Source organism: Pleuronectes platessa, chromosome 10, assembly GCF_947347685.1.
Source record: "Pleuronectes platessa chromosome 10, fPlePla1.1, whole genome shotgun sequence".
NCBI lineage: Eukaryota > Metazoa > Chordata > Actinopteri > Pleuronectiformes > Pleuronectidae > Pleuronectes > Pleuronectes platessa.
Genome location: NC_070635.1, coordinates 9157653 through 9182756, shown reverse-complemented (window position 1 = coordinate 9182756; position 25104 = coordinate 9157653). Strand labels below are relative to the sequence as shown.

The 25104-nt window shown below is 44.3% G+C and overlaps 3 protein-coding genes across 6 annotated transcripts in view; 2 read left to right on the top strand and 1 right to left on the bottom strand.

The window, feature by feature from the left end:
• Positions 1–11407, top strand: part of ddr1 (discoidin domain receptor tyrosine kinase 1) — a 47291-nt gene extending 35884 nt beyond the window's left edge. For 2 of the 4 annotated variants that reach the window (XM_053432810.1, XM_053432806.1), the window contains exons 10-20: positions 583–735; positions 1293–1349; positions 2879–3039; positions 3485–3692; positions 4650–4769; positions 5848–6149; positions 6256–6383; positions 7764–7961; positions 8060–8327; positions 8498–8647; positions 9381–11407. In XM_053432810.1, the coding sequence (XP_053288785.1) occupies positions 583–735; positions 1293–1349; positions 2879–3039; positions 3485–3692; positions 4650–4769; positions 5848–6149; positions 6256–6383; positions 7764–7961; positions 8060–8327; positions 8498–8647; positions 9381–9521 (1886 nt within the window). In that variant the 3' untranslated portion in view covers positions 9522–11407. The remainder of the gene's footprint in view (positions 1–582; positions 736–1292; positions 1350–2878; positions 3040–3484; positions 3693–4649; positions 4770–5847; positions 6150–6255; positions 6384–7763; positions 7962–8059; positions 8328–8497; positions 8648–9380) is intronic. The other 2 variants (XM_053432807.1, XM_053432808.1) reach the window with 2 other exon arrangements.
• Positions 11408–11710: 303 nt separating this feature from the next.
• On the bottom strand, positions 11711–18627 carry flot1b (flotillin 1b). Its single transcript, XM_053433254.1, has 13 exons — positions 18471–18627; positions 17691–17741; positions 16978–17053; positions 15696–15786; positions 15377–15520; positions 15129–15248; positions 14691–14786; positions 14435–14587; positions 14097–14278; positions 13971–14016; positions 13580–13717; positions 13278–13442; positions 11711–13174 (listed from the first exon to the last, which is right to left on the bottom strand). The coding sequence occupies exons 2-13, from the start codon at positions 17731–17733 to the stop codon at positions 13145–13147; spliced, it is 1284 nt and encodes a 427-aa protein (XP_053289229.1). The 5' UTR covers positions 17734–17741; positions 18471–18627; the 3' UTR covers positions 11711–13144.
• A 1295-nt stretch (positions 18628–19922) lies between these two features.
• On the top strand, positions 19923–24446 carry tubb5 (tubulin, beta 5). The gene is made up of 5 exons (XM_053433253.1): positions 19923–20096; positions 22538–22646; positions 22886–22996; positions 23094–23338; positions 23460–24446. The coding sequence occupies exons 1-5, from the start codon at positions 20040–20042 to the stop codon at positions 24270–24272; spliced, it is 1335 nt and encodes a 444-aa protein (XP_053289228.1). The 5' UTR covers positions 19923–20039; the 3' UTR covers positions 24273–24446.
• Positions 24447–25104: the final 658 nt, after the last annotated feature.

Sequence of the window (25104 nt, the reverse complement as noted above, 5' to 3'; positions counted from 1 at the left end):
TTAAGAACACCTCCATAGAATCCTTTCAAATTTGTCACAAATGTCAGCCTAGAGACACATTTACTGATTGATATTTGAAAGGCCAAGGTCACGTTAAACTCACGTAATATGTCTTTGGCCTCTTGACAGATCGGCTTCGTAGGAATTTCTGTAAATTTTGACCTGTTCGTTCATGTTTGTTAAATGTTTTCTGTCAGAGACTCAGAGACTGTGTCCTGCTTGGTGGGATTTCCTCTGGAGCATCACATGAGGAGAACCACACGAAACACTTTTTGTTGCAATGAACGGTTAAACCACTGATGTGTTGTAAATGATTAAAGCAGCAACAGTTAGTCGGAACTTGGTTTGCGAGCTAACAGTCATTCACATTTGTCCATAAGTCACTCATTAATTCCTGGTCACAAACAACATAATTGGTTCTCCTGAAATGAAAAGTCTTTAAAGCAACAAGCTGTGACCATAAATACAGTTTCCCAACAGCTGAGGACGCCCAGATGTTGTGTTGTGCCATGAGAACAAAACCCCTAAACATATGTAACATGATTCATTCTTATTAAAACGTCTCTTTTCCTCCCTATCCAGAGCCGTTTGAGGAGGATGTCACAGTGCCTGATTCATTTCCTCCTAGTCCTCCCAAGATTCCTTTCATCAGTTCCTCTGCTCCTCCCGTGAACCACACGTCCTCATCACCCACAATGAGCTACAACTCCACCAACTCCACTGCTGAAGCTTCTGGTGAGTCCTGCTACTCTCCTCCTCCTGCTCTCCACCCCCACATCTTCTTCTCTTTACTATCCCTCCACTCTCTGTTTTATCCATTCATCACCCACCATGCTGCTTCATCGGCCTCATCACCTCTTGTCACCATGCCCGTCTCCTTCCCTGCAGTTGTGATGAGTGTGAGCATGTTGGCAGTGTGTCCAAGCCATGTTTCTAAAGCAGAGCCAAAAGGAAAGGCGGTGCCAAAGGGGGCCCACATCAGACGAGCCTCGCTCTTTATCACAAACCCTAAAATCCTTTGGCTGCGAGCCAAGATTGACTAAACCTAAAGTTGACGCCAGATGATTATGTCACAGATTTCATTGTACTTAAAGTGCAGGAGAGATCTGCCTAGAAAATAGAGTTCAAATGTTATAAATATCTTCAAATTATTTTATTTTTTAACGTGTTGGTCTGGCTTTTAATAAATAATCGCAAATTCTGCTATCCATGATTTCCTCTCCTCATCACTCTCCTTTGAGTCCTCCTCGCTTTTCACACATTCCTCCTTTGTCCATCCCTCGCTCCTCCAGAAGCCCCCATCAACTCCACCTTCATGACGGACACTACCGGTAACTGGACGCTGTCAGGTGAGAAAGAGCTAAAAAAAAACTGATGGGATGAACTGAGGGAGGGGAGCTCGCTCTGTCTTCTCTAGTCCTCCTCACGCATCTTAAAACTGTCCCACTGCTCAGTGGAGTATGAAGTATAACGGAGGGGGGATTACAGGGGCAGGCTTTGGCACTGGCCTCTGTCCCATGGGTGTGAGATATACAGTGCAGCTGTAGGGAAAAGGCGAACACTGTTATAGTACATTATATTTATGTACAATAACAACTTGGCTTCCTGTGGTCTAACAAACAGCATGCTTTTTTTTTCTCCAGGGGAATCGCTCTCTTCTTCTCAGCTAAACAATAACAGGCTTTTTAAAAGGCTGGAAATGGTTTTTCTGTGGCGTGTATGCTGCTTTGTCCTTGTTGCTGGCTGTGGTTGGACGGCATTGTTTGGGTTTATTTATTACCTGCATGGTGTTGAATTGACAGAGAGAGAGAGGGAGTGATGGATGTGTTGTATGCTATTGTAGAAATGTGGTGTGGAAAATTTCCTCTGGTAAAATGCATGTCTACAAGTGTGTGCTTGCAGGGTGTGTATTTGTGTGTGCATGGACATGAGCGCACCATGTATTGTATTCAATGCCTGATTTTTGGTATTTTTAACTGAGCCAGTTTTTACTCTGAATGTGATTCTAACTCTGTCGTCCCTTGTTTAAATAACACATATCCCACTTGACCCTCAGAGGAGAAAAACAGCTACATGATTCTGATTAAACGTAAACTACAGAGCTGCTGAGAAGCAAAACAGGGATCACATTCTGTTCTCATGCAGCCGGCTCCGAGAGTCCTGTGGTATGAGCGGGCAGATTGGATGAACGCTCACGCAGACAATCCCCATCAGATGTTTATTAAGCCTGATGAAACCATGCTAGTGTGTGTGTGACTGCGCTAAAAGAGCCAATGTTCAGTGTGAACAGTGCAGAAACTCCCACCAACAGTCACCGCATATAGACAGTGCTGCACAATGCTTCACATACATCACATGAGTCTCATGAATACCTTCAGGTTTCTTAAATTAAAGCACATACACAGAAGCTGTTTTCAGATATGAACTCCAGAAACCGTTCCCGGAATATCTGCGGCACAATCAGACAAGGTGTGGTGTCCGGGGGGGATATGAAGTGTGAATTACGCTTTGGAAATTACATATTTTTTTTTACAGAACATCAACACCAGCATCTGCTCTCTTTTCAAGTTGACATCTTCATCAACGTCGTCTGCGTGTATCACACCTCTTTTTTTATCAAAGGTTTTGCAACCATTAAAACAGCCATGCGCTCACTGTGAACATTTTCCTCCTGTGTTCTCAATCGGTTATTTTACACACATTTCACCAGGGGGCTGGCACGTAAAGTCCACAAAATATCCGGAGCAAGTGGCTCCGACATTTGCTTTCTCACATCCAGCCCCTCTGGAAAAGTTCAGGGAAATATCTGGCCTACAGTGCATGTCTTCAAGCAGCTATAAAAACATCGGCCACATCATCCTGTATTTCCCTCCTCTAGGATCGGAGATTGTGACTCCTAGAGCTGGTCTCCCTGTGGCCAAGGATGACAGCAGTAATACGGCAATTCTGATTGGCTGCCTGGTGGGCATCATCCTCCTGCTGCTGGCTGTGATAGCCGTCATCCTATGGAGACAGTACTGGAAAAAGATACTGGGCAAGGTCAGTCAAAGTTGAGGTGACACATGTTTTAATTCCACCTTTATTTAGAGTTATAATTTGGTTGTAACTGGGCTTTACCTGCAGGAGTCACTTCACCCAACTATGTTCTTATTTACCCAAAGTAGTATTTAACCAAGGAGCCTTGGTTTTATCAGACAAACCTGCTACGATGGAGGAAAAATACATTTAGTTTGTGGGACTCAAAGCTCAGTGTCATTAACTATACAATTAAGTTAAACTGCCCCTTTAACCAAGTTAAAATGATTAATGTCGAGCTGAGATAACAACTGTGCGTCTCTTGGCAGACGACCCCTCTATCTCCATGTGGAGAATCATTTCACATTAACCTCTAACTGTTTCGAAGATTAGAGGCTGATTCCACTGTTTGATCACCATCTGCTTGAGGGATTCAAACACTGCACTTTTATCACATGTGCCGTTACAGGCCCAGGGTAGCCTCTCCGGTGACGAGCTGCGGGTCCACCTCTCAGTCCCCATGGACAATGTGGTCATCAACAACACACACAGCTACTCCAGCCGCTACCAGCGCATCCATACTTTCCCTGACGACCGTGACCACGACAGGGAGGGAGAGGGCGAGTACCAGGAACCCAGCGCCCTGCTCCGACCAAGGGACCAAAGAGACAGCACAGGTAATTTAAACACACACACAAACGACAGAGTGCATTCATAGCTACGTTTGGCAGCTACTGGGTCCAATGCATTTCTTATAGCTGAGCGGTTCTCTCCATAAAACCCATTCAGTAGCTTGAATATGAAAATATGTCGGCATGCTGCCGTCAAATAAAACATACCACATGATGAATACATGGTGGCAGACACTGATCTAGAACCAGCTGCACACAATTGGCAGGAGTCAGTGGAAAATGTGGAAAAATCCATATAGTATTTAATTTACTACAATGGTGCATGTGGTTGGACAGATTGGTTAATTTGCATGCACATGTCTGTGCTTCTGCGGTCTCTGTCGGTCATATCAATAAGAAAACTGTGGCGATGCATAATCAAGAAAACGCTGGTATTCTGATGTTTCACCACACCACACCAAGCAAAAGTAAATCAAACCACCCTGCCAGGGAGAGCGTCTCTAACAGGATGCACAGCGCAGAGGGGGCACAAAAGAGCTATTGTTCCGAGAGAAGGGAAGAAAAAGAAAAGAGGGAGGAGAAAAAGAGGAGTAAAGAAAGAAAAGGCATTCCTTCACTTGCAATGCACCACAGGAGGTCTGCATGTGTCTTTACTGGGCGCCTGTAAGAGTCTGAAATAACACCAGTAACAGAAACATTATTCCACTGGTTCGTGTTGTGTTTGGTTGTGGCCTGAGTGATGTAACTCTGCCTGATCTCACTCTTCTGTTCTGTGCTCCATGTGTCAATGCAACCCGCCTCCTCTCCTTTTACAATAATGGATATGCTAACATTGTCATGCTAACGGTTGTTATTATTGTTTTTGTTTTGTGTGTTTGTGTTTTGTGTCACGTGCCACTTTGTTTCGTGTGTGTGATCCATATCATGGTACCCGTGTGTACCCCCACCTCGTCTTGTGCCTGTTTGTGTGTGTGTGTGTGTTACGTGTGTGTGCCCTCCCAGCCTTGCTGTTAAACAACCCAGCCTATCACCTGCTCCTGTCAGATCACAGAAAAGGCTCAAGACCCCTGGTAGTCCCCGGCACCGCTCAGGCTCAGGAAAAGAGCCTCAATGTGCCCCAGGGTAAGACACCTTGGACCAGGCCGCCTCAGCCTGGAGGGGCCCCTGACTCTCGTCTTTATCTATCCAGAGCAGGGGTGTCACAGGCGCCCATGTAGTCCACTCTAGAAGAGAAGACGTCCTATACACTGTAGCATGAGTCTACTCTGCATGTGTCTGACCTTCATCATTCCTCCTCTTACTCACATAGTTAGTCTCTCTCCTTCACTCACCACTCGAAATGACTCGTGCTTTGTCTAAAGGGTAAGTTTGGTATTCGGGGAATTTGAACACAAACACAGACTCTGACAAACTCAGACCCCTTTGTTTACCCAGGCCTGTGTTGTGGGTCTGTCGATTGCAGTGTGTGTCTTTCCCTATGACCATTTGGTGTCAACTGAAATATCTCAACAACTGTGGAGAATCTTACTGAGTTTGGTTACTCCCCTGAGTTTTTAGTTTGTGCCACCAGCAGGTCAAAGTTTTTACTTTACTTTTTTACTTATCCCATAAGACTGTTTATAAGATAGACAACATGGCTGCTCTACAAAAGTGAAGCCAAAGTGTATTTAATGCCCCCTTAAAAATGGTTTCTGTCATTTTAGATCATTGTCATCACACTGGTGTCTGTTCAAATGCTCATTGTTGTGTTGAGCTTAGCTTTAATTAATCATTTATTAGTTATTTATTAGTTATTTTTTGTCAGTGGATTCTAATTAAGTTAGGAAACACTGTGACAGAATGAGCTTCTGCTTGATGTAACAGACGAATCAGTTTTAACTAAGATCCCAGTTGAACATACTGGACTGAACCTTCAGATATCTTTGAGTGTGTGGAGTTTTGGGGCCTTGATGGATGTATCTGCTCTACTGAGGGCAATTCTAGTTTCTTTCTATTTATACTTCTATATATCTCAGAAAGTAATTTTTTAGTTATTGTCAAATTGAATTTCCCCAAATCCAAACTATCCCTTCATAACAAGTTGTCATCATCTGATTATTTTACTCATTAAGTGTCTCAAAGCAAAGCTGTTTTTAATCACCCAGTTCTTTTGGTATAATCCCTCTGATTCATCCATCCTGTCTGTCTCCTCTCCCTCCAGCCTGTGGTTTGGATCTGGACATGGAGAAGGGTTTCCCCCCGACTCACGAGGAGCCTCCTCCCTACCCCGGCTCCCCTCCCTACCCTTCCCTCTCTCCCCCTGTATCTCCACCACTCCCACCCAGCGTCCCCCACTATGCTGAGGCAGACATTGTGAGCCTGCAGGGTGTCAGCGGTAACAACACGTACGCCGTACCCGCCTTGGCCTCCTCGAGCCCGGGGGCCGACGCCACCCCTCTGCCAGAGCTGCCGCGCCAGTGTCTGATCTTCAAGGAGAAACTGGGAGAGGGGCAGTTTGGGGAGGTGAGAAATAATCTGAAAATATTTTCCGTGTGTGCATGTCTGTGTGTGTATGTGTGTGTGTAAGGGTAATTGTGCTTTAACGATGTGTGCATGTTTTCGGTTGAAGGTGCACCTGTGTGAAATCGAGAACCCTCAGGACCTTCCCAACTTGGAGTTCCCCTTCAACGTGAGAAAAGGTCGCCCTCTTCTGGTAGCAGTGAAGATACTGCGACCAGACGCCTCCAAGAACGCCAGGTCAGTGACCTCAGCCACAGCTGAGCCTGCACTCATTCACAGTTTTTCTTCTAACAGCTGATCTCCTCTCTCACAGTTTCTCATGAGTTCATCAAGCTGCAACTTCATTCACATTATTTCTGATATATAAAAACACTCTGTAGCACTGACCTGTACATGGGATCAGTGGATTGGGCTCTGTGAAGTTGAAATTGGCATTTCTATATTGTATTTTGAACAACAACTAATCAAAAAATTGCTGCTTCACTGATAAATGTATCATGTTAATTACAGCCTAATATGTAGCGGTGACAGACAGGAGTTCATTTGATAGACTTCTTTGAGGTGTCAATCAATATTTGGTTATTAATACCGAAGGTGATTTTGGGGGAAAGTACCAGGATTTTTACTTCCAGCTGCGATTTTGAGGTTACATGTGACCTTCAGAGGACAGACAGCAGCTTCCAAAACAACCAGCCATCATATTATATTGCTGCTGTGTCAGTAATCAGATTCCCGTCATTCCTTCTGCATAACCTATCCTGCAGAGGCAAAGGAGAGACGTCCAAAAGTTCTCGTACTCTGGTTTGGTCCCTCAGAACCCGAGAGCACAAGTATCTGCCTCTCTGTGGTTTTCCAAACGTTAGAGTCACTTCACCAGCTGCTTGTTTACTTTGGCTCTCCACACAGTTTGTGCTTGGCAGGTAGAGTCGGCCCGTGTGTGAGGAGCCGTTGTCTGCAGGGTTTATATGGAAGGTCAGAGAGGGCTGGAGCAACACAAACATATTGACCAGCAAAACAAATCAGAGGGGGCGGAGAACCACAGAGCTACAGACCAGGGTGTTGATTCTAGAGCTCGGCCAAGTTATCAGTTGGCTGGCAAAAATCTGCCGATGTGAGCGTTTCACAGAGACTGGTGTCAGTGTGTGTGTGTTTGACAACAGGCGCTGATATGGAAAGTTCTAATTTACAGAATAAACAATGGAGAAAATAAGTGTATTTGTGTTTCTAGATTTATGATAAAAATGTGTATTATCCTGATATATGTTCTATATATTCGTTTTTTTCTTTTAATTTAATTAATGGAAGGTTTATGGTTGAATTGTAAAATGTTGTGCATCAATTACATTACACATTACATACATCCATATGGGTTTGATAATGACATCGCAGGAATCATTGCGTTTTTAAAATATATATAACCGGCCAATATATTGGTATCGGAAATGTTTTTCTCTGTAATGTTGGTATGTACTCAGTAGTAATGTAAAGCGTGTTGCCTGATGAAGCTTGAATACTAAAGTGTGTTTTTTCATCTGCTCTCAGTCCTTTGCTTTATCTCCTTCCTTATCCCTCTGTCTCTGATCTGATGAATCTGACTTTTCCCTTGCGCCCTCGTAGGAATGACTTCCTGAAGGAGGTGAAGATCCTCTCTCGCCTGAAGGACCCGAACATCATCCGGCTGCTCGGAGTGTGTGTGAGCAGCGACCCGCTCTGCATGGTCACCGAGTACATGGAATGTGGAGACTTGAACCAGTATCTGTCCCACCGAGCGCTCCTGGATAAGACGGGGCCGTCACACAACACCCCGACCATCAGGTGAGACTAGAGTCTGCACGTACACACACATGGAAATGCACACACGGCCATTTAGTGATTTATTTATTGTTCCCTCCATCTGCCGTCTTTACCCACAGTTACCCAGCCCTCATCTCCATGGCCAGCCAGATTGCTTCAGGAATGAAGTTCCTGGCCTCCCTCAACTTTGTGCACCGGGATCTGGCCACGAGGAACTGCCTGGTCGGAGGCGAGAAGGGCGAGAGCGGGGAAGAGCGGGGGGGCGAGCGCGGCATCAAGATCGCCGACTTTGGCATGAGCAGGAATCTGTACGCAGGAGACTACTACAGGATCCAGGGCAGAGCGGTGCTGCCAATACGATGGATGGCCTGGGAGTGTATCCTCATGGTGAGAGGACGGGAAAGGATGGTTCATATAAGTTATTGATGAGAATTTAACTACTGAAGGAACAAGGGACATGATTCCATTTTAAATGATATTATCAAGAATTGACGTCTTGAGAATAACTTTGATACTTGAAGGCGATGGAGCTGATCTGTGTGGTTGTGTGTGTCCAGGGTAAGTTCACCACGGCCAGCGACGTGTGGGCGTTCGGCGTCACTCTGTGGGAGATGCTGAGCGTTTGTCAGGAGCAGCCGTACTCCAACCTCACCGATGAACAAGTCATCGACAACGCTGGCGAGTTCTTCAGAGACCAGGGCAGACAGGTACATCTCACACACACACACACACCACAGGAGCAGCTGATATATAACTTCTTTTAATTTCCATTCTTTTGTTTTCCAGAAGACAGAAAGCAGACTTTAAAATAAGCATCTTCATAGTTGAATCTACTGTTTGTACTCTTCTCTTCTAAAATGTTCTCTCACCAGGCTCTAGTTTGGCTTCACAGTGTAATACATGTCACTGAGAGTCGTAAAACCTCACATGACTGGAACTTCAAGATACCTGATGCCCTCTAGTGGCTGTGCTCTGTTCAGCTGATGAAGATGTTAGAAGCTACAAAGTTGATCCTCACAGATAAATATTTGTATAGTTTTACTTTTGTGACTTGATTTTAAGACGTATTTATCTACAAATCAGCAAACACAACCATCATATCTACCAACACATATGATGCATAGCTTGCATTCATGAGTAAATGTCATTATTATTATTCCTTGTTAGCACTGTGGCTTCGCAGCAAGAAGGTTCCTGGTTTAAATCGTTTGGCTGGGGTCTTTCTGTGGGGAGTTTATATGTTCTCCCTAAGTTCGCCCAATGTATCGGTTATTGGCTCCAGCTCCATCCATGACCCTCAAAGGATAGGCAATTTAGATATTGGATGGATACTTATTATTGGATGTAATATTTATAAAAAGTTGCCAGACTTTGAAAAAACTGTCACTCATCTCTTGACCCCTTCGTTTCTCTCTCTCTCCTGCTCTATCTCTCCTGCAGGTGTATCTGAGCAGGCCAGCCGTGTGTCCTCAGGGTCTCTACGAGCTCATGTTGAGCTGCTGGAACAGAGACTGCAAGCTCCGCCCATCCTTCGCCGACATCCACTCCTTCCTCACCGAGGACGCAATGAACATGGTGTAAAGAGCGACTCGGAGAATCTTTGGAATGAGATAGGACGTCACAGAGGGGAAACTTCTCGTGCGTTTTTGCGTCCTTGCTGCAGGGGGTTAGCTTCTGGGTCAGTGTGGTGGAGGTGCTGCACAGCAGGGACAGATGAGAGGGTGAAGTGGGTCGTTCGCTTTTCTATTTAGTAGTTTTTGAGGGGGGTGGGGCTGATGCACCGCTGGTTCGGTTGATTTCCTCTTCAGACCTCAACCCCAAAAGCAAAGCTAATCTCAGCTTTAGATACTAAACAGCCCGAGCTACATGTCAGTGGTTGGTGGTGGGTGCAGTGTGCATAGGAACTTTCTCTCTTCTCAGATACTTTAGGTACGAGCAGGGTTTCTTTTACTGGGGATTCAGTGCTGTAGAAAATGCAGGAAGTTGCAGAAGCTAAAATGTTTGAAATAGTTTTTACCGTGAGCACAGCAAGTTAGAAATGAACAGGTGTAAGGATTCATGACTTTTCTTCACTCTAGACATACACACACACACACACACACAGGGATTGTCTTAGTATTAATAGTATGTATCGCCCACTTTACATCAGCGAGATCAATGATCTCCGACACAGATTAATACAAGAGAAGATCTTAACACTCTGACATGGCTGACGGTTAACTCCGCAGTGTAGAACTATATCTGACGACCCGTCATCAAAACGAAGACACCAGTCGCCCCCTCTCTCTGCTACAGATGCCTCATTGTAGTCAGAGAAGTACTCGAACCCCATCTTTAAGAAGAAAAGACTGTCCCCTGCCAAGAAGACGTCTCAGCTCCGAGGACAAAGGCTCAGACGAGGTGAGCCGGCCGCTGCCGATCCAGATGTGACGCACAAACTGGAGCAGAGAGACAAAGCTGCCAGCAGCAACAGCCGCCCGGGCATCTCCAGGTGTATTGGTGATTTTTTAAATATATATATATATATATATATATACACACACATGTATGGTTTTGACCCAGGCAAGAATAGATGTAAAATTCCACAATCAGCTGCACTTTAAATCCTACAAACCCGCCCCTCGGCCACGATGACACTCTTCTGCCCGAGGGGCCTGATACGATATGATTCCTGTCGATGTGGATTCTGAAGCATCTTACCTTCAGTGATCTGCCTGTGGAGATGAACACTCATCGCAAGATGTCTGTTATAAAAGGACATAATCTCTTTGCCTTTTTAAATCCTCTCCACCAAGGCGTTGCCAAACCATTGGATGTAAAATATTATTTTTGGAAAAAAGAAAATGGAATGGAACCACCAGTTCATCTCATGTCAGATGTATGAAACCCTTTTTTGTTCTGAAACTGTCAGTGTGTTGAATTTATGTTTACTCATCAAACCATTTCGAGGAGCACAGTCGGTGGCAACGGGATGCTGGTACTGGTTTTAGTGTGAATGTGAACATCAGCCTCTTGCGTTGTGTTTCGTACATTAAGCTGACCGCGGTAGAATCGATGCATCTACCTTACTGATTGTATCGCACTGTGAGTCCTGAGGTGATGGAGATTAGTAAGTCCCACGTTTACTAATTGTGAATGGTCGTGTCATTTTAAGTCATTTTTGATACACTGTAGTTCAACTAAACCCCTATTTTTATATATATATATACTGTATGTACTTAGACACTCCTTGATGTCTGACTTCATCCTTTTAGATTCTTTGAAGTTGAACATTATAGTTTGTACATAATAAGGACAGAATTGTAATTTCCTTTACTAATATATAGAAAGCTCTTTGTTACATTTGGGGTCTTCTGTATCTCTGTAGAACGCTTGCTACCTTGAAGCCATTGTAATTCATTGTGTCGTCTATTTTTGTAGATGTTTTAATAAAGTTAACCTTTTCAAATAAATCAAATTGTGCTATAGGGCTGCAACTCAAGTTTTTTGATTTAGTAATTTTAAGTCAATCTAAAATGTCTACCCTGTGCTCGTAACACTTCGCCCACCAGACCTTTGATCACCCAAATGTAATCAGTTAATCCGACAAAGTGATAATTTGTGTTAAATATGAAAGGATTCTCTCGAGGCGTTCTCAAAATAACATTTTCATGGGGCAACAAAAATAGTTTGAGGTCACAGTGACCTTGACCTCTGGCCACAGACTGAAAACAATACGCCTCCGGCCACTGGATGTTGCCGGCGCACAAAAGCTGAGACCAACAAGTATCTGTGATTAATCATATTTTATTGTCTTCTTCGGTATCATAGAACATTAACTCCATCTTCTAATATTTGACACTAGCATCAGACTTCCACACTTTATAACTTCTTATATCAATTTAAGAGACAAACATGCAACAACACTTTGTTAAAGATTAGTCACAAGAATCTACAAAAGCAGTATCAACTGATTTGGCTTTCGTCTACAGCCCTGATGGCTCATGGCTTATGGTTAGAAATCAGAAGTTTTCCCTGACAAAGGTGTAATAGGCATTACTGAACAAGCCAACTTGACCTGGCTGTTGGGGAGTTTTCAACAGGCACTTGAGGGTAACTAAATGCATAAGGCTTGGTAGCTGGAAAACTTTGGACAGATACAAAGACATCTGAGGAAAAAGAAAGAAGTCGGCCTCCAATCAGAGGCTGTGATTCAATACCTCCCTCAGCAAAGAGACAGAAACCAGCCAAGCTCCTCCAAACCCAGCATCAATATAAAATTCACTACCACAGATAAATCACACTGTCTAATGTGTGTCATTTCAAACTCCAGGCAGCAAGCAATTGGGTTAGTAGGTTAATAAGTGATGGTGCGTCTTTACTCTCGTCATATGATGATCACCACAAGAGAAGAAACTGCAGCAAAGATATAGTGTCACAAGAAAACTTTCCACTGGAACCTACTTTCGTTGCTTTTCACAGGAAACCTCAATATCTCGTTTCCATCAACCACTTCTCCTCCCCCCCAAAAAACAAAATCCTTCCACTTGCATGACAACTGATATGATTTTGGGCCCAGTTAAGAAGTCAGTTACCACGAAGACCTCCACAGCCCTGTCGGACTTTTTTATAATAAACACAAAACAAAGTTAAAACTACACTGACTGTAACAATACGACCTTTGACAATATTATGAGGTCATGCTGTGATAAAAAGGAGCTCAACAGCATTTAGTGAATTGAAAGGCACCGAGAAAATAAACCTGTTTCACATTAAAAAGTTAAAAATAAAAAAATAAAGACCAAGAGTTTGTTGACTCAGTCCCAGTGCAGGGATAAATGAGTCTGAATGCAGTAAGAACTTATTCTGAAAGTCAAGTATCAAAAGACAAAGACAGGAACTTCTATTGAGACTAACGCTGACTAAAGAGGGCGGAGGCTTTTCTCTCCTCTGGGCAAACAAAGCAGCTTCATCGATAATCCAAACCCCTGAAGCTGCTTCTGCTATAACCAGCAGAACAAACGACAACTCGGACCAGGAAAAGGAACATGAACCACACAGGGGAGGAACAAAAAATTCATCAAGACTAAATACAGGAGGAACCAGCAAAAGAGACACACAAGTGAAACACATGCATGTATTCAGACGATCAGATAGGTTGTGAAGCTCCTGGTATGAATAACGGTGACGCCTCTTCCCCGATAACTTCGACTCTCCCTGTGTTCTTAATGCACGCGGGTGACTTGGGCTCCAGCCTGTGAAAGCAATGAAAGAAACCATGAAATGATGAACCACCTGCCCCAGTGGTTCAGCCTCCTACGTTACCTCCCAGTCCCCCACACAAACACTCCAGCATACCTGGGAGATGTCGATTCCAGTGAGCTTCTCTATAGCGGCTGGCAGCCTGGTCATGATATCCAGCACCTCTCCGGCCAGTTTGGCTGCTCCCACTTCGGCGCCGCCACTGGACACCATGGTGATCTTCTGCGCCTCACACAGGGGCCTGCTGATCTCTTCTGCCATCTGCAGGTCAAACAAAATTAAGGTGAGATTTGTATAACTAAATATCGTATACGTTGTAATAAACACAGTATTTAATCATGCAACTCTGACATTATTTATCCATTATCCCTTCATCCACCCATGACAGCCTGACTGACCAGTGGCAGTTTCTCCAGCAGCATGTCCACCATGGCTCCATCTTTGTACTGCTTGAAGGCCTCGGCCTTCTTGGTCATCTGCTCCGCCTCAGCACGACCCTTGGCCTCGATGGCAAAAGCCTCAGCATCACCCCTCATCTACACACACACAAATTATAGTTAGACTTACAATAGAGTGGCACAAGGTGACCAGTCCTGAGCTTGCTGATGTTTGGTAAGACGATGGAAGGAATAGAGAGCTAAAATGACATTTAATTAACCACAGGGAGCAAGTGTAGCAGCTATATGACAAATTAGTTTGAAAAGGGAGGAAATATATCAAACATTTCTCACAAAGAGGAATAAAATGTGAAACAGAAAAGGATAGAAAGAGAGAAGTGGCAGCACTCACTCGGATGGACTCAGCCTCGGCCTCAGCCTCCATGATGAGCTGCAGGCTGCAGGAGAGAACAGAGAATGAGCGACTCTTCTGTGACTGCACATTATGTGAGACAACAGTATATACTCTAAAACTCACCGCATTGCCTCAGCCAGCCTCTCCAGTCGGTATTTCTCTGCTTCTGCCGGCTTCTTGACTTGGGCATCCAGCTCCTTCTCCTTGCGGATGATCTCCTGAACCTGCAGAGTAATCTGCTGTGTCCGCTCCACCACCTGAATCTGCATCTTCTCCTCCTCAATGCGCTGCTTGGTCTTGGCCACCTGGTGACGAAAGGAGAAGAACAATTAAACTCAGATCCCATATTCTATTGTTCCTCTCGATACAAACTTGACTAGCCAGCTTAGGAAAAGCCTGTTGAGGATGTGTGAACTGTCAGCATAGCACTAGAAGATCAGGTCATAAACAGTTGACTGTACCTGAAGCTGATAGGCCATTTCTGACTCGGCCTTCTTGGTGTTGACCTCAACGTCGTAGTCTGCCTTCTTCAGCTCGAAGTCTCTCTGGGCTTTTGCCATCTGAATGTCATTCTTCAACTGAGCAGACACCTTCTCTTGCATGGCATTAGCTTCCTGTAAATCAACAGGAGCATCAGAGAAATATATTTAAGTAAAAGGACCATCCACATGAGCAAACAGGTCAAATGACAGGACAGAACCACAGAGGGTATTTTACCCTCATGACAGCATCACGTTTGTACTGAGCCTCTCCAATCCTGGCATCCTTCTGCACCTGGGCTGTTCTGGCTTTACCCAGGGAGTGAAGGTAGTCCTGCAGGAGACAGAGACAGACAGACAGGGAAACAGTGACGGTCAAATATAAGACAAGGCAATAAAAAGATGCATTAGACAAACATAGACAAGAGATGGTGTGGTTACCAAGGAAGCACTTAGGGCCAAGGCCTAATTCATCACTTATGCAGTGATTCAATATAAATCCCTTAAATGCTTTACTGTAAGAGAGGAACTCATCTGCGGCTAAAAGCTTCTATACAACAAAGATGTGGGTTTACAGTGACACTGCAGATTCCTGCTGCTCCAGTAATAGAATCATCAGATTTGTGTCATCTCTGTTCACAGAACCGAACCCTGAGGCTGAACAGACATGAAGTACCTGATCATCATGAACATCTTTGAGTGTGTAGCTGACAACACCGATTCCCATGTTGACCAAGTCAGAGGAGGCCACCTTAAAGACCTGCTCGGAGAACTTCTTACGGTCTTGGTAGATCTCCTGCACAAAGAGATTCATATATTTATTACAGGCATTTCATACAGTTTATATATATCTTTGTGGTTAAGTTAGTGTCAATACAGTATATGTCACTTAGTGGTTAGGTCAGTGTCCATGTCGGTACAAACCTCAACAGTCAGATGAGCAATAATGGCTCTCTGGTGTCCCTCCAGTGTTTCAAGTGCAATATTGGCGATCTCCCCCTCAGACTTCCCCATAAACATTTGACAGGCGGTGGCCAACATCTCCTTGTTCTGGCCCTGGATCTTCACCTGTAAGAAGACAGGAAAGGAAATGTTATAAAGCAGCTTTTAACAAATGGCAGTGAGAAAGATAGAGCATTGATTTAAAAAACAATTAACTTTTTGCGGAAAAACAAATGTAATGCAATTTTTGACTCAATTTAGAATAAGTCATGTTGTTTCTGTTGTCTTATCCATGTCATACCTGTGCAATGCCAGTGACAGAGATGGGGACACCATGGCGGGTGTAGACTTTGTCACTCTTCACATTCAGAGTCAGGGTGTTGAGTGTGATTCTGTGGCATAAAATATCAGGAGGAGTGTAAGAGATGAAATACAAGAAGAGTAGTGCTTATGTTATTTACATGTTTCATCACAGTGAGTGTAATGGCATGGAGTCACAATAACAGGACTCTACAGAGTGCTTTTAAACAAAAACACGTGGTGACACCGTGGCGTATATGCAGCTGCAGCAGTATGGAGTTGGCCGTGTCCTATTCCTCTATTCAAGAGCATTGTCTTTCATTGTAAGGACATTATCTGATCATTTCAATTTAGTCTCCCCTCATAAACAACAAATCACCCCACCCTCGCTTATGCTTGTTCTGCTACTGCTCAAATCAACAAGATGTATAATGTGGTTAGCCATTCTGTTCAACCTAATTAGCTGTCAGATGGAAAAGAAGCAATAAGTTGGCAAAAAAAACAATACGTTCATCCCATGTAGTAAATATTCAAGAGTTTGCCAAATATATTTGATGTCATTAATCAAAAGTAAATACTCGGCCCTTGATTTGAGTGATCTGTCATGGAGAGGGATCCTCTGAACCTGCTTTAACAGTCACTGCCGCTTAAGGACATTGTAAACCTGGCATTTAACATTCTATTGGTTGGTTAATTTTGACCGAGTGTGAGGAGAGGGACTCAAACTCAAACACAGGACTGTTCTGCAGCAAAAATATATCATGAGTTCAAAAAACCTTTATGACCAAGAGCAAGGCAGCACAGCAGGAAACTCGATATGGAAGGGCGAGGTTTTAAAGGTAAGCATTACCAAATCAGAATAGGAAATGAAAAAATTATCCTATCAAAATGAAAGACCACGCTCTTGAATATAAATTGGAGCCAAACTCATACAGCCATGCCTCAAGTTGAGGAAGAGGGGGAGGAGAGCATAATAAAAGAGGAGCAAGATAAATAACTAGCTAACGTTAGGATTAAATATACACATTTTAATACCCATTGATTTGGGTATTAATGATAACTATATCAATTGACCCCAATTGATAATTGATACCACCCCACTGTTGAAAAACAACCAGTGGAAACATAAAACAGATATCAAGAACGACAGGAGGAGGAAATCAAATCAGCCCTCCTGCTACTGACCAGCTGCCCAGTAACTAACTGACATCAGGTCAGGCAGCTGGGTTGGACTTATCCCTCGTAGAGAAGGGAAACAGAGACAGAAAAGAAAAGTGGATCACCTCTGGATCTGCTGAATACACGGGAGGACAAACACTCGTCCTCCAGCAATCATTAGAGGAGGAGAGCGGCCAAAGCCTGGAGACAAGAGGGGGGGGGGGGGGCACATAACATAAACATTAAAATACCATACTCAGCCAAGTTTCCTTGTGTAGAGGAGCTGGGTGGAGGACATTTCATCCCTGGATTACTACAACGCGAGTACTGCTTTACATTCATAACCGTTTGAAACTGCACATTTCAGCAAGCGGGTAAACTCCCATCTTACTTTAAACTGACAGTATGTGTTGCACAAGATCCACTTATCAAAAGTCATGATTACAACAATCACATGACACTAGTACACAGTTCCTCTGTACACAAATTTGTCTCATTTTACTATGTCTATATAACGCCCTATTATTATGTATACAACAATAACCTGCAGTGGTTTCTAACAACAACACAGTGTTTTATTTACCCAACAGGGGTTATTCTGGTTTTCTAATCTTTCTGTGTGGAATAATTATACAACAATGTGATAATGGCAAGAGTCTTAAAGCAAATATATTTCTGTAAACATAAATACTTTACATCGAGTGACATTAAATAATAAAGGGGGGGAATAAACTGTCTTGTTTCTTGTTTTGAATACAATAGATTAATACCGATTATAAACAAATTAGAAAATGACAAGATTCTTTTACCATTACATTACAACATAAAAGCATCTTACCGGACACCACCATGGCTTCATTGGGTCCACAGGTGTAGAACATCTTGATTCCTGATTTGAGAGGAATAAATACATTCAAGACTTTGTCAAAGTATGATCATTATTACTGATCAGTTAAATACAAGATGGCATCATGATTATTTATAGACTTCGCCATTAAAGTTACATTTTAAATTGTAAAATGGTATCTCCTCGGGTTCATGGGTCCGTGTGCGCATTTTAAATCAGTGGCACCATCATGGGATAAGGCTAACATTTACATTTAAACATTCACTGACATATTGGGCGTCGTTATCTAAAGGATTTGTAATTATTTTGAACAGTTGCTCAGGTGTAGAGGTGTCTGGTCACGACTCACAGACAATAATCCAATAATCCACCCGTGTCTGTGTCACTTAGGCCAAAGCCTCATATCGGGCAGTTTTTTTTTACTATGAGCCTGAATGGCCGCCCCCTCCTCCTAACAACAACAACGCAGGGCTCCGTGGAGAAGATGATTTAAACCGAACAAGGAACCGATGGAGCTGTACAAACACCTCGGTGCTCGGGGAACACCGCCCGAGATGCGTTATTACACTTGTAGAAGTGCGCAACGGTGCGAATAGACAGCTAACTCGCATGCTAACGTTAGCTAGCTAGCAGTTAAACGTCTGCGGCTCCGGGTCTGGGTCGATTGCGTCAATGCGCTGATGGGAAGAGAAAAAAACGACGGGTACAAGATACAGCAGCGAACCACTCAAACTAAACGGTGGGAAGAGGGCGACGCGCGGTTCTACTTACCGGAAACTGGTTAATATCCACACGGACCTTTTAAAAAGAGTAAAATCTCGATGTGTTTCACGTCGAGTCGTTCGCGTAGTGACCGTTGACAGGAATGACGAGAATGTCAGCCAGCGGAGGAAAAGACCCTGACCACGCCCATTCCCACTGCAGCCACGACGACCGATCCGCGCCATCTAGTGGTCGACGGTGATAATTGCACCCCCACTATCGTAGCCATAGAATCCATTGTCATTGCCAGTGGCAGACAGACAGGCAGGCAGGCAGACACACAGACAGATAGACACACACACACACACACACACACACACACACACACACACACACACACACACACACACACACGCACACAGGCAGACAGATAGACAGACAGACAGACAGACAGACAGAAATATTATCTTACTGGTGCCGTGACTTCCTCTTCATAATTTGTAAAGTCATATGCCATTTATGCAAGAGATAACATGGAATTAGCCTATTGTCTGCCTTATCCCTTCAGAACCCGAAAAGATGTCTAATCCTAGAGAGATGGCCAAACACAAAGTATTGTGTGGTCAGCCATTCTGTGCAACCTAAGTAGCTGTCAGATGGAAAAGCAGCAATGAAAAGCAGATGATTGTAGCCATTTAATCCAGTGTGGCTGTTCATTAGCTGCACACAGTTAGCATGTGTTTTCGTTAACTCACACTCAGTTGACTAGTAAAGGTCAAAGTGCAGTCAGTATAGAGTTATGATCAGAGAAACATATTATTCATTGATTATTACAGTCTAGTATATGTCACAGTTTAAAGGCCACTCGTGATGGTCCTTTGGGTTCGGGTCAGGCCTAAACCCTGAGGCTTTGGCTGATTGACCCCCATCTTCAAACAGCTATTTCTGCCATCTGCCCTCTCCACACTGGCAGATAGATAGATAGATAGATAGATAGATAGATAGATAGATATATAGATAGATAGATAGATAGATAGATAGATAGATATATAGATAGATAGATAGATAGATAGATAGATAGATAGATAGATAGATAGGTAACTGAGGGGGCTTTTCCTTGGATGGTGCTTTTGAGCCATTTTCCCACGGCCATTTCCAGAAAACAATTACTTTTTCGGGTTTGGTACATTTGGTAAAAATTTTGAGCATGTCAAGGCCCCGAAAAGCCCCAAAAGGGAAATACAAATCCTTCAAAATATAAAATACAATAGGGCCTCCCACCGGCTCGGGCCCTACATATGTAAAACATCCATGTGGGCGTTACTGGCCACCAGCTTCTGAATGTCAATCCGTCTCCCATTTTTACTCCCTGATCTGCAGCACTCCTCCTCTTCCTCTTCCTTCTCCTCTTCCTTATCTTCCCCCTCCTCTTGTCGGCTGTGGGACAGTCCTCTCAGCCAATCAGCGTGCCCGGCAGCCGCGTCTGGGGGTGTGTACTCAGCCCAGTTCTGGAGTCGCTCCAACATTATAAAGTCATTGTGCTGCGCTCGCTCCAGTTCTGCGCTGTGTGTGCCGCTCCTCGTGCTCGCCAAGAAGAACGGTCCCGCTCGTCATTGTTGTGAAACTCTCGCATTTATAATGAGGGAAATCGTGCACATCCAGGCCGGCCAGTGCGGTAACCAGATCGGTGCCAAGGTAAGACAATATAAGTGTCAAGAATGAATGTGTTCCTGTAGAAAATAATTACCTCCTGTCACTGTCACACCCCTTTGTTTCTCAAGAATATTATCATTAGACTTGTTCAACATTACAACTCATAATGTGCCTGATTATATTTTAATGTAAAGACAACGGGAACCATTTGTTGCTTTGGTGCATGAATACAAATATATACCTCTAATGCATATTACACTTTTGTGCATGTAAACACATCCAAAATCGGATTTGTCCATTGTACACTCGTTTTTTCTGAATAGTAAAATGTCACTGCGTTAGTCTTTCTGCGCTTTACTTTGTGGATCTCGTGCACTGCGGAAACTGGACGGTGGGTGCGGAGCCGCGGACCGTGCCCGTGCCCGCACTGACATATAACAGGGGGATCACTCTGCGTCTCATCCCTTTGGATCCAGCTAACAATGTCTATCAAGACAATGTCTGTGGGAAAAAGAAGAGGAGAGTGGGGGGTACAATCCCCCTGTCCGAGCCCTACAGACACTGGAGTCCTCTGGGTTCTTTGTCTCGCTAGTCCAGACAAAGAGTGAGCTGGGATATGAGGTCTGGTCATTCAGTGTTTTTTTGTCTCCCCTTTAATGGCAGATGGATCCGCAGCAGAATATTGATCGGATGTGATTTCTGCAGGCTGTGGGTGCAGACTGGTGAGAAAGCAGGGGAGCTGTGGAAAGGGTGTGGCATGGATAAGAAAGAGGGTCTCCCCTTCAAAAGAGACAGTTCACTAACTCAGAGACACCATCAGTCCTTTTATTGTGTCCATTTAGGATTAATATACTTTAACTGTAGATTCTACCCAATACAGGGCCTCACAGTCTTTCTTCAAACATACAGTACATCTCCCCCCCAGCCTTACAGCAACAAATGCTGTCTGCTCCAAAACGCCTTCATGGCCCATCACTATCCCTGTCTCATCATCTCCTTTTGTTTCACAGCTGATCATATGCTGCAGACAGCATATGCTTAAGTGGGACCCCTCTTAACCCTGGTATTAAAATATAGTTTGTAGAGCAGCAGGAACCATGGCCCATATTTGACAGAATCCATCATTATGGTGGTGATGCCCCGCTGACAGGGGATTTTGATGTCCTGTGAGGCAGGCTCTGTCTTTGTAATCAATGTCTGCCCATCTCCTAACCAAATTAGAAGAAGTGTGGGGGGAGGAATGGAGGAAACAGCTGATGCACAGCGGGTGATGTCATTGGGTTCACCACTGACTTAATCTTCAAATGGTGGTAGTGTCTCAGTTCAGTACAAGAATAATAGGGCCTTTATTTTATGGGCTTTTCCTCTGATGCTTTACAAAATGCCAACTTCAACAAACTATTGTAATGTGCTCTATTGGCCTTACAGTTAATGCAGTACATGAGTCACCCTTTTGTCAAATAAATGTAATATCATTTGTGCTTTGTGTGTGTTCATTGTGGTGTTACTGGTGGCCCGGCAGGGAGGATCCTCATTTGTTTCCATTCCCTGAGGACTCATTGATTCCAATGTCCAGTGGATATGATTGAGAGAGCTGCTGAGAGAATGCATTGTGGTGAAATAGGTCAGGGCGTGGCATTGCTTTCCTGCTTATCGTCCCCATTCTTTCTCTTTGATTATTTTCACTCTTGACTGAAAGCTCATCCATCGCATCACTGTCAACTCCTTGTCGTCTTCTCAGTCTTTGAGCTGTTCCATTTTCTCTGCTCTCAGTCCCGCTGCTCTGGTCTCCATCATATTAAGGTCACTTGGTCATTTTTGTTGTACATGGTCTTATTTGAATGTCATGATACTCAGTCTGTAGCTGACTCCAAATCTCTTAAGTACTGAGCTGCTTTTAGGCCCGCTTACCCAGATTACCCTAAATCCGCCTACTGCTGCTGTTAGCAGAAAATCACAAGCTGTATGAGCAAAACAAATGGCGTTGAGAGATATAACAAAAAAATCTGGCTGACTGTGTATGCAACAGTCACTATCACACTTATGGGATTTAATACAAACAGACTTTTAAAGATCTGAGTGTGGTCCTTTAAAAAGCTAACAAGACTTGAATACAGATCTGTAGACAATCGGTGTCCTCAGCGAACTCAAATAGAGTTGAGTTGTGCTGGTGGGTCATCTGAAGCCCCTTTGTGCTCCCTTCCCTTTTCATTCGACGTCTGAAAGAGCTGCTTTCTGCTAAGTCGTCAGACAGGAGCAGTGGAAAGTATGAGGTTGCAATGTATGAAATGAGTTCAGATATGGTTTTGTTGAAGGGGGAACAACTTCTGTGATTTTCATCAGGGCCCCCCAAAAAATAGCAAACTCACTGCTGTTTTTCTCATTTAAAGGCTCCGGTCCCATGAACCGCACTGCTAATGGAGAGATGCATTCTTTGTTTTACAAGTAACTGCCATGTGATGCCTTCCATTGTCTGTTTGCAGTTCTGGGAAGTGATCAGCGATGAGCACGGCATCGACCCCACAGGAAGTTATCATGGAGACACTGACCTGCAGCTGGACAGGATCAGTGTTTACTACAATGAGGCCACAGGTTAGCTGTCTTCTCATCAAGTGGTTTATACATAAAGGCTGAATTGTTGGTGCATAACTTCAGCTTGGTCATTTCATGCTGAATCACAACATTAGATTTACTATTCTCATGTCTCCTGTCATGTGAGAATATATTTTACACATTAAATGTAACATTCAATACTGTGGTTTCCTGTGTTATTGAGCTTTCTCTCCTCTGTTTCTCTCTCCCTGTTGTCTCTCGTCCTCTTTCTCATGAAGGAGGTAAATATGTTCCTCGGGCCGTTCTCGTGGACTTGGAGCCTGGCACCATGGACTCCGTGAGGTCTGGTCCCTTTGGGCAGATCTTCAGACCTGACAACTTTGTTTTTGGTAAGTGGAATAAAGACACTTCCTACGTTACTGAATGACTACAGCCTTTTATGAACTGGGAAAGAGAAGGGCTCATATGTCACTGCTTCCCCTCCAGGTCAGAGCGGTGCTGGCAACAACTGGGCCAAGGGTCACTACACAGAGGGAGCTGAGTTGGTGGACTCAGTCCTGGATGTGGTCCGCAAAGAGTCAGAAAACTGCGACTGCCTGCAGGGCTTCCAGCTCACCCACTCTCTGGGTGGTGGAACTGGATCTGGAATGGGAACCCTGCTCATCAGCAAGATCCGTGAGGAGTACCCTGACCGTATCATGAACACCTTCAGTGTGGTGCCTTCCCCCAAGGTAACGTCCCCTTGTGAAAGAGCATGAGATTTTTTGGGTTTTTAATTTTAGTCTCCCTTGCCTTGGGTCTCTTTTCTAAGATCATGGGACTGAAGAAATCATGCGGGTTTTCTTTCCTCAGGTGTCCGACACCGTGGTTGAGCCTTACAATGCCACCCTGTCGGTCCACCAGCTTGTAGAGAACACAGATGAAACCTACTGCATTGACAATGAAGCTCTGTACGACATCTGCTTCCGCACTCTCAAACTCACCACACCCACCTACGGAGACCTGAACCACCTGGTGTCCGCCACCATGAGCGGGGTCACCACCTGCCTTCGCTTCCCCGGTCAGCTCAATGCCGATCTCCGCAAACTGGCCGTCAACATGGTGCCTTTCCCTCGTCTGCACTTCTTCATGCCTGGTTTCGCCCCCTTGACCAGCAGGGGCAGCCAGCAGTATCGTGCCCTCACAGTGCCCGAGCTCACACAGCAGGTGTTTGATGCCAAGAATATGATGGCCGCATGCGACCCACGTCACGGCCGCTATCTGACCGTCGCCGCTGTGTTCCGTGGCAGAATGTCCATGAAGGAGGTTGACGAGCAGATGCTCAATGTGCAGAACAAGAACAGCAGTTACTTTGTCGAATGGATCCCCAACAACGTCAAGACCGCCGTCTGTGACATTCCACCCCGTGGCCTCAAGATGGCCGTCACTTTCATCGGAAACAGCACGGCCATCCAGGAGCTGTTCAAGCGCATCTCCGAGCAGTTCACAGCCATGTTCCGTCGCAAGGCCTTCTTGCACTGGTACACAGGGGAAGGTATGGATGAGATGGAGTTCACTGAAGCCGAGAGCAACATGAATGATCTGGTGTCTGAGTACCAGCAGTACCAGGATGCCACTGCTGAGGAGGAGGGTGAATTCGAGGAGGAGGCTGATGAGGACGCCTGAAGAAAAAGATCGATGGTTAAGACATCGATGCCAAAACAAAAAACAATCGAAAGGGAAAAACCACAATAGTAACGAAGGAACCAACATAGTGTTAAGCAGTGCTAGAAATACTACAACTTTAGCGTATGTTAGAAATCCCTTGTCATTCACTGCTAATAAAGTTGTAAAAACAAACGTCTGTTTTCCTTTCATTATGTGTGTATACGTGTTTCAAGCTATCAAAATGAATGCGGGTCATATCTGTTTGCTATGAGACAGTTTGTGTATTACAGTCATGCAGTGAGTCACACATGAGTACAAAGTTACTGCAATATTTAATGAGCTGTAATATGCAGAGGTGTTTTGCTATGCTGCTCTACTATGATGGTTAAGGCCACATGACCAATTCATGACCCAGTGTGAGCAAGTTGTAACTTAATAACTGACGGAGTAGATCATCTGTAGTGCTTACAGGTGCAATGAGGCTGCTGGGTCCATATTCCCTTCATACACATTCCAAGGTTGTCGTGTGTTCATTTGTTTAAACCAACTATGTTAGTTATAGGCAACATATAAACAGACAACATAATAACGATGCTCTTGAACTGCCTCTTGACACAAGGACAATTTTCATTTGACAACACAAAAACATAAAATTCCTCCATTGTGCTCCTGTGGTGTCAACCAAAAGTCTGTAAGCCCCGACATTCAAATTCGACATGAAGCGACTTCATTGACATCATGTGTTTCTAGCCTAAATATCCTCCTAGTTGTGGCTGACAGTGAGTACTATCAAGGAGCAATATCCAAAAGTGTTTTGTTGACTCCAACACTTCACCCACCTCTTCGTCGG

Bases quoted from the DNA above. Each gene is read 5' to 3' on its own strand.
- flot1b (XM_053433254.1), bottom strand. From the start codon at position 17,733: ATGTTCTACACCTGTGGACCCAATGAAGCCATGGTGGTGTCCG. The intron at 15,249-15,376 runs GTTTGTACCGAC...CTCTTTGTGCAG, and splicing joins TTGCTCATCTGACTGTTGAG to GAGATCTACCAAGACCGTAA. The intron at 13,718-13,970 runs GTGAGTGCTGCC...GTGTGTGTGTAG, and splicing joins CCGAGGCTGAGTCCATCCGA to ATGAGGGGTGATGCTGAGGC.
- tubb5 (XM_053433253.1), top strand. From the start codon at position 20,040: ATGAGGGAAATCGTGCACATCCAGGCCGGCCAGTGCGGTAACCAGATC. The intron at 20,097-22,537 runs GTAAGACAATAT...GTCTGTTTGCAG, and splicing joins GTAACCAGATCGGTGCCAAG to TTCTGGGAAGTGATCAGCGA. The intron at 23,339-23,459 runs GTAACGTCCCCT...TTCTTTCCTCAG, and splicing joins GTGTGGTGCCTTCCCCCAAG to GTGTCCGACACCGTGGTTGA.